Here is an 11,675-nt window from a genome sequence, read left to right as displayed (position 1 = left end):
TAAATTTTCCTGTTTTAATTTAAATTATTTTATAATTGCTTTTGTTACATAAAATATGAATAATTTAAAATTATTTAATTGATATTTAGTCATGTAACAAAATTAATTTATAATTTTACTATTTATAATTATTTTATAATTTTGTTACATAAAATATCTAGTTTTAATGTTTTGATATTCGATGTTTTTATTCGATATTTTTCTGTATCGATATAAAAGAATTATCGGATGATTTGATATCGAATACAAACATGTCTATAACAATCAGAATAAGACATAAGAGAACAGAAAGAGTAGTGTCGGTGTCCAGTGTCCAGAAGGTTATGAAGGCTATCTCTACTGCAACTTGTAACATTTTGATCGCAGTACCGCAGTTGGTGCTAATATATTTATACTGATTCATGTGTAAGAAATATGACTGAACGTTCTTGTGGTATCGTTACCAATGGCCATAATACTGATATCGTTTTAAGACCCTACAGGTACTACAATATAATCTCTTTACGTATCGTTCTTCGAGAGAGCATTTGTCTATATAATGTTATTGCATACCTTTTCTTGTAGCAATCGGACACTGTTGATTATAACGCATTTCAAAAAATTTGGGACATTATTAATGATAAATCGTGAATCCCCTGTGAACGGTTATACAAGTGATGTATTCACGATAAAGTAAGTGATAATAATTACTGTAATAGTTTAAAATTGGATATATACCTAAATCCAATTCAAATTTTCAGGACACTCTTTGGTAGTGACAACAATGACATTCATGTAGCCGCTAGATATATAGCGCAAGAAATTAATATTGAAAAACCTTTATTACTATCAATAGCCTTAAAGGATTATAACGTGAAGACTTTAAAATCTATCGTTGCTGCTGTGAATCAAATAAAACCGTGGTAATAACGATTGAATCGCTATGAGCTTAATTTTTGGACAATTCGTTATTGGTCCACCCGGTAGTGGAAAAACGACATATTGTAATGCGATGTCTAAATTTCTGGAGTCTATTGGAAGAAAAGTAGCCGTTATTAATATTGGTATGTATAAATATTATTATAATTGCTTTCTCTTTAATTAAATGTAAATAAGCAATTTTTGCACATTAGATCCAGCAAATGAAAACATGGAGTATACTCCAGCAATAGATATATCGGAATTGATTAAACACGAAGATGTTATGACAGACTTAGCACTTGGACCGAATGGTGCTTTAGTTCATTGCATGGAATTTCTAGAAACCAATGTACAGTGGCTCGTCAGAAAAGTTTTGGATTTAAAGGATCACTATCTTATTTTTGATTGTCCGGGTCAAGTGAGTTATGACAATGTTGTCTTAAATTATTTTATGATAATGACCAAATAATACATTATAAAATATAACAGGTCGAATTGTATACACATCATAAATCAGTGAGTCGAATAGCAGAGAAATTGAACCAGAACCTAGTGAGATTATGCAGTGTGCACCTTGTAGATTCACATCATTGTAGTGATCCTGGTAATACATTTATTTTAATGAAATAACTAATTATTTGAAATTATTAGTTTTATTGCTTATTTAATATAGTTGTATTTTTTTTATTTATAGGAAAATATTTATCCTCCCTAATTCTTTGCACAACAGTGATGTTACAAATGGGTTTGCCTCATGTAAATGTTATGACAAAATTTGATGAAATGAAGAAGTTTAAAGATTGTCTAGCATTCAATATAGATTATTACACAGAAGTATTGGATTTAAATTATCTCTTAGAGCAACTGGATGAAGATCTCTTTATTACAAAGTAAGCTAACTGTACTTAGATGTATTATGCTCAAATGCAAATATGTTCTATTAATTCATAAAATATTTTATAGCAAGTTTTTAAGTAATGCAATGTTTTACAGGTACAAGAAACTTAACAAAGCACTAGTATCGATAATCGAGGGCTATAGTCTCGTCAGTTTTATACCACTAGATGTTTCTAATAAAGCATTGCTGTTACAAGTGAAAAATGCGGTGGATAAAGCCAGCGGATATGTTTTCGGTGGTAATGAGCCACGAGATGTTCAAACATTACTCGCATGTGCGGTAGGAGCTGTCAGTGAAAATGAAAGAATGTCAACATTGGATGAATATTTATGAGCACTTCTAATTCTAGTATACATCAATATTACATTTGTTTTTATATAACTGTTATGATAAAATTGAACAAAATCAGAAAGTTTAGAGATTGCCCAGCATTCAATATACAATTTTTATACAAAGATACTAGATTTCAGAACTATATCTGTTAGAATAATTGAATAAAGATCTTTACTAAGCTAATATTTGTATTTAAATATATTATATTTAAGTGCAAATGATCCATTAATTCACGAAATATTTTATATAATCTTAATATGATTATATTTATTATCTTTATAAATAATAAACGCCATCTAAAATCCATAAAAAAGTATTCCTATTGCATATATACATTTTAGTCCAATTGATTAACGAAAATTTGCGCTAGATCATCATAATCATATACTCTTTTCAAAAACGTATCTGTCAATTTCAATCCAGAGATAGTCTATTAAAAAAAAAAAAAACATGTTATTTAGTAATGTATTGTGTAGTAACAATTTCATATAAATAAATTACTCACAATAATGCCTGTATTCAACATAATTAAACAGAGAGGTATATCCATAGAAACCCCAGGTTTCAAAGTGCCAATCATTGTATTGGATATCCCACACCAAGCTATGGAATCATTCGACTCTAAACTCAATAACAATTCCATACTTCTTTCTCTATATATAAAAAAAGTAAAAGAACCGTAATTATATTTACATAATATGTCCTGTACGTTTTTTGTTTTAAATCACAATTTCGCACTTACGATGTATTTATTATATGACATGTACAATTGATTGGTTCTTCAAGATACACTTTTAACGGTATGTCCTTTATAATGACTCTCAGATCTCCATATTCAGGTGCCTGAATTAATGTAATTTTATATACATATAATTGTACTTATCGATGAATAATGTAACATACCATTCTTTGCAATTGACTCGTTTGCAATCTCCCTCTCTCTCCCAAATTGCTTCTCCACACAATATCTAGTTTGCCAATATTTGTAGCATTTTGCATCATTTTCGGATCTTTCAATAAGCTTAACTGTGGTTTTAAACAGTATAAATATTGTCTGCTACAATTTGTATCTAGTAGATTCACATTTCCATAAATAGATTCTTCTTTGTCGTTTGTATTCAATGTAGTTACTAAAATACAATATGTATGAACTCTTAATTAATTATAATCATTTTAATCAACGACAACTTACCACTAAATAAATGAGATGATTCAAGAACAACTTTTTCTAAACAAATTGGTCCAACTTACCACTAAATAAATGAGATGATTCAAGAACAACTTTTTCTAAACAAATTGGTCCAGCTGTTAGATTTTGTATTTGTGCCTCAAGATATACTTCATCTGACTTTAAAAAATATTGTTGTTAAAACATATTAGAAATAGAGAGAGAGAGAGAGAGAGGAGCAGAATAACAATTTGCATGAGAATATGTAACTTTAGTTTCTATAAATAGATACTTAAATATTACCTCTGCATTATAAAATTTCGTCTTCACATCCAATGGTTTAACTACCTGGAATTTAAAATACTTTCTAAATGATAGTGGAGGTCCAAGCTGATTTGTGTAAGACACTTCACAAACCAATCTGGAAATATGAGAAAGATGTATTTTCCATTTGAACTTAAGAACAAATTTGTGTATAAGAACATAAGTATTCTTACATATGTGTACCTATTTCCTTAACCTCATGGTGAATAACTTCATCTACTGTACTATCAGGTGCTAATTCCTTTCCTTCTAGATTATTACCAGAGAGAGAAATGATCTGTGTGCTTGTCTGTAAATCTGCCTATGGAATATATTAGAAAAATTGGACATTAGAAAATATAAAAATTTGACATGAGGAAAAAAAAGTATTGTAATTATTATTATCTTGAAATATAGCTCTAATATATTATTTGGGAACTTACTTTTACGGTAACATTTTTAACCATTTGATTACTACCATTATGTACACATAGATAGCTGGAAAATATCTCTCCTAAGTATATATTCCTAAAATAAAACAGAAATATTACTTGAGTAATATTATATAAAGATTCGTTTAGAATATTTTTTTCTAAATACAAAGAAAAATATTTCCAAACTAAGAAATATACCCAAAACTTTGAGGTAACACCATAAATTGTCCTATAGCAAGCGTTTCCATGCCTTGCAATGCTGTACAATCATTCTTGAGTTCATTGTTTAGTGTATTACCTGGCAAGTCTGTTGAATCGCATGTAACAACCATAGGACTTGCCAGAGTAGGTCGTGTTAATCTCATCACTGTAAGAATAGTTTATTCGCAGCCTCTTTCTACTCTCTTCATGCTATTATATTTAATTAATAATCATATATATATAATAGAATAATTCTGAAAGATTGCAAAAGTGATGTAAATTTTTATTATTTAGCAATATATTACCTTTCAATGCCAGTAAATGCTCGCTCTTCGTTTTAGCTTCCATTATTCAAATAAATCGTAAAAAATTAAAAACACCATTAAAATATGTAAAAGTTATTTATGTACATCGCGCTGTCAAACTGTCATCTCAGAAAATTCACCGAACCTCTTTATCTTATGTCAACGAGCGCGTATCGATTCAAAACGAGATTAATCGAAATGATTGAAAATCGATACGTGATTTCAAATATTCTTTTAAAGAGAATTTTTCTTTCTATGTATAAAAATTATTGAGATTGTCAAAAAACTATGAATTATTATTCATATATTATGTATCTTTTTTATCTACAATATTAAGCCTTTACTGGGTCACTCATTATACATATTTAGAGAATGTTTCATAATTTTGTATGATAATCGAAACATTTCATGCATACATTGTACAAAAAAATACATATATATATATATAGGTATATAAATTTTAATTTACAAAAACATATCTTTTTCTTTTATTTGCTCTTAAATACAAGTAGTATTATAAGAAAAAAAAGAGATATTTAAAACTGCTATATACATATAAAATTAAAACTATATAAAATTTTGATCTGAGAAACACAGGCAAAGAAATTTTGCTATGGATCAAAATTGTCATGTCCAATTAATTTTTGATTAATTTATTTAATTGCTTTATATAGATATAATTATTTATCGTAAATAAAAATTAAAATTAAAGAATAGAGATAAAAGTAATATAATATAATAAGCCATTATTTTATTTTAGAAAATACAGTTTCCATTGTTCCCGATGAACCATATTTTATCCGAAGTCGATATCCTTGTCGAAATCGAAGGGAGTGTGATTGGAAAGAAGGAGGAAGCGCTATGGCTACTAGATCGATACTAGAGATCGAGGAATTTATTTCATATGTATTTAATCAACTATGTTATAACTTCTAATTATAATCACACATCTGCTGTTACGTTATAATACATATTTTTCTAAGTTAAAAGTACTATCGTTCGTACGTTAGATACGCTGTTTGTGTGCGTCTCCAACTAACCTCTTTACATCGCATTCTAAATTATGAAACTCGAACCAGTTGATCGCACCAGTTGATTTGCTAATTGTGCGCTATATAATTACTGTTTTATATTTAAACATTACGTAACTACTACTTCAAGTTAAATGCGATACTATTATTTTAAGCTATTCGAATTTTGTGTATGATTCACTCTCTCTATTTTGAATATACTATATATATATATATGGCTGTGCATTTCTTGCATATATAATATATATACTTCCCGATTATAACTGTTTCGTTTTTTTTTTTTAGCGTGTTATAGAAGATAATTATGTTTGATCAAAGAATCATAGCAATCTGCTTTCTCGTGTGTTTTGTAATAGTATTTAACTTTTCTCTTCATCGTATCGAAGAGGGTCATGTGGGGGTATACTTTCGGGTGAGTTATTTCAAATATTTCTGCTATTATGTCGAAGAATCTCATTACTCTTTAGTTATTATATTTTATAAATGTTTATTAGGGTGGCGCATTGTTACCCCAAGTGAGTAATCCAGGTTTTCACATGATGATACCGTTGCTGACCACATATCGTGCGGTTCAAGTAACTCTACAGACGGATGAAGTAAAAAATGTGCCATGTGGAACCAGCGGTGGTGTAATGATCTACTTTGATCGTATAGAAGTTGTGAATATATTGGACGCAAATAGTGGTAAGTTTTAAGGCAGTTTGTTCTTGCAATTTTTCTCAAGAATATGTTAATGTATTATTTTATATATTTGTATTTTATATATACTTTAACATATATATTTTTTGCAGTTTACAATATGGTGAGAAATTTCACAGCAGATTATGATCGCACGCTAATTTTTAATAAAGTGCATCATGAATTAAATCAATTTTGTTCTGTGCATACGCTCCATGAAGTGTACATTGATTTGTTTGATCAAATTGATGAAAATTTAAAAACTGCACTTCAAAGGGACTTGAATGAATTAGCGCCTGGTCTCAATATACAAGCTGTAAGAGTAACAAAACCAAAAATTCCTGAAACAATCAGAAAAAATTATGAATTGATGTAAGTGATTATTCTGTTAATTAATTTTCTTTTTTAAATTTTGAATTTTCTTTTGTACTTCTACATTTTATGTTTATTTATTTCGATTTTCTATTATATATATATATATACATATTCTCTTAGGGAAGCAGAGAAAACAAAGCTATTAATATCTACGCAACATCAAAAAGTAGTTGAGAAAGATGCTGAGACTGATCGCAAGAAAGCTGTTATCGAAGCTGAGAAGGAAGCACAGGTTGCAAAGATTCAGTATAATCAAAAAATCATGGAGAAAGAGTCTCTGCAACAAATGGCTGCGATAGAAGACGAGATGCATTTAGCGAGACAGAGGAGCCGTTCAGATGCCGAATTTTATCAAATGAAAATGCAAGCTGAAGCGAATAAAATACTTTTATCTAAGGAATTCTTAGAGCTTAAGAAATACGAAGCATTAGCGCGCAACGCGAAAATATATTACGGACAAGACATTCCAAAAATGTTCATGTACGGTGGTTGCTCAAATGATCACAATTTTGTTTCCAGTACAAATATCGAGGAGAAACAATTGTGAGAACCAGATAATACTGTAATACGTATCTTTCTTTCTTAATCATTAATATACGGAATGAAATGAATGGATTTTATTTTCTCAAACCGATGCTCTTATATGGACATTCTTCTACGAAATACAAATTGCAGAGTTTTGGAATTTTCATAGTCATGCATAAACAACTTTTTAATTTTTAATATATAAATAATTTTAGTATATATAATTTTAGGAATCAGGAGTGTTACTTATTTCTTTAAATTGTGTGTGGAATTAAAAGTTTGTGAATATATTTATTAAATTTGTACAGAGATACATCATATATGAATATACATATAATCTGCTCTCTTTTCACTATTTATTATTGTATTGCTTACAGAAGTTACTTATAGAAGAACAGTTTCCAAAAGTACAAGACAATACAGCATTATGTAATAATTATAATTATTATATCAATAAATAACGATGGTGTACGTAAAAAAAAATATCTTGATCAGATCCAGATCCAGAGTAGGGAAGAAAAGAAGGAAACTGTTTAAATTACGGCCTTTTTTCAGTTGCGTTTCTTCTAAAATTTTATAGTAATATTTTTATTAAATTATACAATTTTCTATTTATAAAACTATATGTACTAAATGTTTCTTTCATATATGATAATAATTGTTTTGGTGCATTGCTGCTGTTTACGAGAAAAATGAAAATTATCTTCCATATCTATACAAATTAAAAAAGAACAATTCGGTGTTATTTGATCTTTTTGCCCTGTTCTTTTGCTCTTTTGCTCTTGCGCTCACACGCATGGATCTTTGATTCTTCCGGCGGTAAGGATTTTACGTCATTTATATTTTGATTTAGCGTACGTAATTCCTCTAGCGCTCTCTTAGCTAATTTCCCTTCAGGAGTCGTCGCCGGTTCCAAAAGGAGCATAGTCAGAGCTTTTTTCAGAAAATCTCTGGCCTCTTTCAGCCGGAAGACCAACTGCGCTGATGAGATTTCGCGCGTGGAATAAGATTGATTCGCCAATATTATCATAGACAAATGTATTTCATATAACATTATACCTGAAATCGATATTTATAATAATATTGACAAATATTATACAACTCTCATACAATCTTACAACATATAAACAATCTTTATATACCTTTTGAACGTGATATGCCCGGCTCTACTATATTTAAAACATCGTAGACTTCTTTGCATATATCCAGCATCTTCTGTACAATTTTTCTTCGCGGATTGAGAGACGTTATCTCTCTTCTACATGCCGTCAATAATTTCTGCTTTAACGATAGCATAAGGAAATGATTTGTATGCAATGATCGGGATAATCTTTTAAGCAAGTCGTCGATAATCTGAAAAATAGATCAAAAAAATATTAGATGCAAAAAAATTGAAAATAAAATATATATATGTCTAATTTGACATCTTATATTTTGTGCGAACCTTTACGTCAATATCTTCGCACTCGTCGATGAGTGTTTTGCATATGTTCAACGTAGCTCTGATAAGACGGCCGCCGTAAGTCCTCTTGCACATCTGGCATTGCCATCGACTCGTTCGCTCGTATGGTACTATAACGGAGGTATCTTGCATTCTCACAAATTCTTCTTTGCAGCGCGGACATAGCACGCTGCTCAAATTCGATTGCAATTCGGAAGGGTCTTTGCACAAAGGACACTCACATTCAAAATATTTTCTTTCTCGAAGATGCTGTCTTCTCTCGGCTGTACCCTAATATTGTGTTATAAAATTAAAAATTATTATTCTGATGTTGACTTAGCACGTCGTCATCAATGATGACTCTTAGAAACAACGAAAAAAACGAATATATATGTCATCACCACTATTAAGAAAAAATATCGTTTAATTGAATCATCAGATAATATTGGCGCGATAATCGGGGAGATACTTTCCGAGATAATACTTTATTGTGTAATTTCCGAATCTGTGCCATATTAACTGACCAGTAATGATGAAGTATAATTGAAAAGAATAGGCTCGTCCTGCTTGATCGGAATACTCGCGTAAACGGTCAGCTGAAAATTGTCATCCACGGTGAGATGAGTGTTACCCCTGCAATCGTGAGCCATGAGGGTCGCCTCGATGTACAAACCACGAAGAAGAAGATTGTCCAAGATGCCAGGTGATCTCAACTCGAAGGCATTCACGTCCAAGATGCCGCATAATTTCTGCATCAATTCAGCACTCGGTGTCTCAATTTTATCGGGCATGCGAAGTTTTCGAATCACCTGCACATATATATATATATATATATATATATATATATATATATATATATATATATATATATATAGAGTCAATTATCTAAATAACAGTAAAACATTCTTGATGTTTTTAAATGAACGAAAACACTCTTCAGATAAAGATATTTCGAGGATATTTATGGGGCAATTTTCTCTATTTCTCTCTTGCGTAGAAAGTAGATTAGATTAAAAAGTCGAATGTTTTAATTTTAATATATAATCTGATTTACATGAAACTTACGTCTACAACCTCGACCTTTCTTTCCGTCCAGACGGGTGTGCCAATTCTTTTATTTAGATGAGCTTCTATATGATTTATCCTCTCCCATATAATCGGATTTCTGTATTTTGTTAGCCATAATCGCAAAGCCAGCAAAATTTTTGTCGCATCAATTCCCGTTTCCGCCAACAATTCTCGATTGTCTCTAAATATTTGACATTCGTCATCTGTATGATGATTTGTCCGAACCTTTAAAAATAGAAAAAAAAAAAGAAAAGATTAAAAGCGCTATTAAAATTAGAAGCGATACAGTATGTTATGTAACGCGTAGCGGTTCTCAAACATCTTATATTTTTCTTAAACAAAGTTTTACACGGCCATCAATTATTCGCGAATTATCTTTTAAAAGCGCAAATGTTTTTTTTCTTTTTAAGAATAAGATTCTGAGAACTGCTGATTGTAATTCGTTACCTCGCATGCAACGCTACACAATGGTGCAAAGTTACATCTGGAACAAGTATATCGGTTTCTTGCGCTCATTTTTGGTAACGAGCGCAAACATGCGAAGCAGAAACAGTAACCCTTGTTATATGTCATCGGACCGACTACGATCGGTTCTTCTCGAATTATGACTTCCCCGGGTGCCACGTTTTTAGTCGTCACAAGATATCTTATAAAAATACAAAGGATATAGTTATCTCAATACCCGGAAGAAGCTCATATATAATATATATATATATATATATATATATATATATATATATATAAATATATATAATTATGGATTATGTTCGTATATGTTCTCTTTTTCTCTTATATATATGTATCCTCTGTCCGTTTAAAAAAAAAAAAAAATAAATAAGAAGAATATAAAAAGATTATTAAAACTTTTTTTTATTTCTTATAAAAATATAAGAAACATAATGGAAAGAAATTATTAGAAAAATAATTTTTACACTTTTTAAAAATAAAATTGCAATTAAATTATATAATGTTCTATAATTTATAATTAGACACATAATTTTATACATTTATACATATATGATTATTAAAAAAAAAAACAATGCAAAAATTATTCTTATTTTTCAATTATTATTATTGTTTTTCTTGTGTAGATATACGGACAGAAATTATTTAGAATATATTAGAAAGAAAATACATATTATATATATATATATATATATATATATATATATATATATATATATATATATATGTGTGTATATAAATATAATTTATATATATTTAATTATATTTTATTATATATGGACTTTTTTTTCTTCTGGATACAGAATAACAGTGTATTTGCTTTGTTCAAAAAAACATGAAATTTACTTTTAAAGATAAACAAATCAAACACACAAATCTACTTTTTCTTTTCTATTTTTATTCCATTCTCATTAAAACTTTAATAATAAATGATATCGTTAAACAAGTAAAAAACGTATATAGATAAGAACATAACATTTTTTTAAATAAACATACTTTGTTATAATCTGTTTATGCAATAATTATTACGTACAGGGAGATGAATCAATCGATATATACGCTAAATTTTATGTTTATATATTACCTTCCAAGTTTTTTCGAATGTGCAATCTTATACTTTGAGGGGACGAGCGCCATAATATCTACTAGAGATTACTTCCTTTAGATTTACAAAACTGGCACCGGGATAACTGGCATTTGTTGAAAGCGAGCACATCAGTAACACGAACCGCCGTGCACACGCAACGTGCTGTATTATTAGACACCGTGTGGCATTGCGTGCAATCCGCCGGTACAGAGCAGAGAAAAAAATACGCACAATACAACACACATTGGCAGTCACAACGTAAACAAATTGACATCGACCTCTAGATATGTACTTTTCGATGTTTGAATTTAATTGCGCGATTGCTTCATTAAAAAATGTACGCGTATTATCAAAAACAAGGTGAGATATGTACATATCTTGTCAAGATATCTCGCCAAAAAATCATTTAATTTTTTTTCCGAAGAGAGAGAGAAAGAAAGAGAGAATATGCTTTTGAGATGTA

At 29.6% G+C, this 11,675-nt stretch overlaps 5 protein-coding genes across 8 annotated transcripts; 3 read left to right on the top strand and 2 right to left on the bottom strand.

Moving 5' to 3' along the window:
• Positions 1-136: 136 nt before the first annotated feature.
• Positions 137-3,155, top strand: LOC138944717 (GPN-loop GTPase 2). The gene is made up of 7 exons (XM_070315623.1): positions 137-482; positions 565-672; positions 741-1,043; positions 1,113-1,318; positions 1,390-1,504; positions 1,595-1,790; positions 1,894-3,155. Exons 3-7 carry the CDS (start codon positions 923-925, stop codon positions 2,129-2,131), a joined length of 876 nt encoding a protein of 291 aa, XP_070171724.1. The 5' UTR covers positions 137-482; positions 565-672; positions 741-922; the 3' UTR covers positions 2,132-3,155.
• On the top strand, positions 415-906 carry LOC138941435 (proteasome assembly chaperone 3-like). Its single transcript, XM_070311101.1, has 3 exons — positions 415-482; positions 565-672; positions 741-906. The coding sequence occupies exons 1-3, from the start codon at positions 415-417 to the stop codon at positions 904-906; spliced, it is 342 nt and encodes a 113-aa protein (XP_070167202.1).
• Positions 1,347-4,691, bottom strand: LOC138944716 (trafficking protein particle complex subunit 13). Of its 2 annotated transcripts, none has more exons than XM_070315622.1 (10): positions 4,543-4,691; positions 4,235-4,447; positions 4,046-4,130; positions 3,797-3,924; positions 3,603-3,720; positions 3,383-3,479; positions 3,035-3,261; positions 2,874-2,974; positions 2,637-2,784; positions 1,347-2,561 (listed from the first exon to the last, which is right to left on the bottom strand). In XM_070315622.1, exons 2-10 carry the CDS (start codon positions 4,399-4,401, stop codon positions 2,469-2,471), a joined length of 1,164 nt encoding a protein of 387 aa, XP_070171723.1. In that variant the 5' UTR covers positions 4,402-4,447; positions 4,543-4,691; the 3' UTR covers positions 1,347-2,468. The 2 variants fall into 2 exon arrangements, with proteins under 2 accessions (XP_070171723.1, XP_070171721.1); XM_070315620.1 differs by having other exon boundaries at positions 1,348-2,561; positions 4,235-4,403.
• A 665-nt stretch (positions 4,692-5,356) lies between these two features.
• On the top strand, positions 5,357-7,237 carry LOC138944715 (erlin). Of its 2 annotated transcripts, none has more exons than XM_070315618.1 (5): positions 5,357-5,448; positions 5,859-5,985; positions 6,068-6,257; positions 6,365-6,623; positions 6,747-7,237. In XM_070315618.1, exons 2-5 carry the CDS (start codon positions 5,878-5,880, stop codon positions 7,171-7,173), a joined length of 984 nt encoding a protein of 327 aa, XP_070171719.1. In that variant the 5' UTR covers positions 5,357-5,448; positions 5,859-5,877; the 3' UTR covers positions 7,174-7,237. The 2 variants fall into 2 exon arrangements, with proteins under 2 accessions (XP_070171719.1, XP_070171720.1); XM_070315619.1 differs by lacking the exon at positions 5,357-5,448 and adding an exon at positions 5,476-5,648.
• A 385-nt stretch (positions 7,238-7,622) lies between these two features.
• Positions 7,623-11,511, bottom strand: LOC138944712 (SET domain-containing protein SmydA-8). 2 transcript variants are annotated; one of them, XM_070315616.1, is made up of 7 exons: positions 11,210-11,511; positions 10,108-10,306; positions 9,658-9,885; positions 9,117-9,401; positions 8,602-8,883; positions 8,294-8,504; positions 7,623-8,210 (listed from the first exon to the last, which is right to left on the bottom strand). In XM_070315616.1, exons 1-7 carry the CDS (start codon positions 11,260-11,262, stop codon positions 7,894-7,896), a joined length of 1,575 nt encoding a protein of 524 aa, XP_070171717.1. In that variant the 5' UTR covers positions 11,263-11,511; the 3' UTR covers positions 7,623-7,893. The 2 variants fall into 2 exon arrangements, with proteins under 2 accessions (XP_070171717.1, XP_070171716.1); XM_070315615.1 differs by having other exon boundaries at positions 7,624-8,210; positions 8,596-8,883.
• Positions 11,512-11,675: the final 164 nt, after the last annotated feature.

Source organism: Polyergus mexicanus, unplaced genomic scaffold (assembly GCF_030449975.1).
Source record: "Polyergus mexicanus isolate NDT 795.1 unplaced genomic scaffold, iyPolMexi1.0 SCAF_2, whole genome shotgun sequence".
NCBI lineage: Eukaryota > Metazoa > Arthropoda > Insecta > Hymenoptera > Formicidae > Polyergus > Polyergus mexicanus.
The sequence above is the reverse complement of the archived record's forward strand: the minus strand, read 5'-3'. Positions and strand labels throughout refer to the sequence as shown.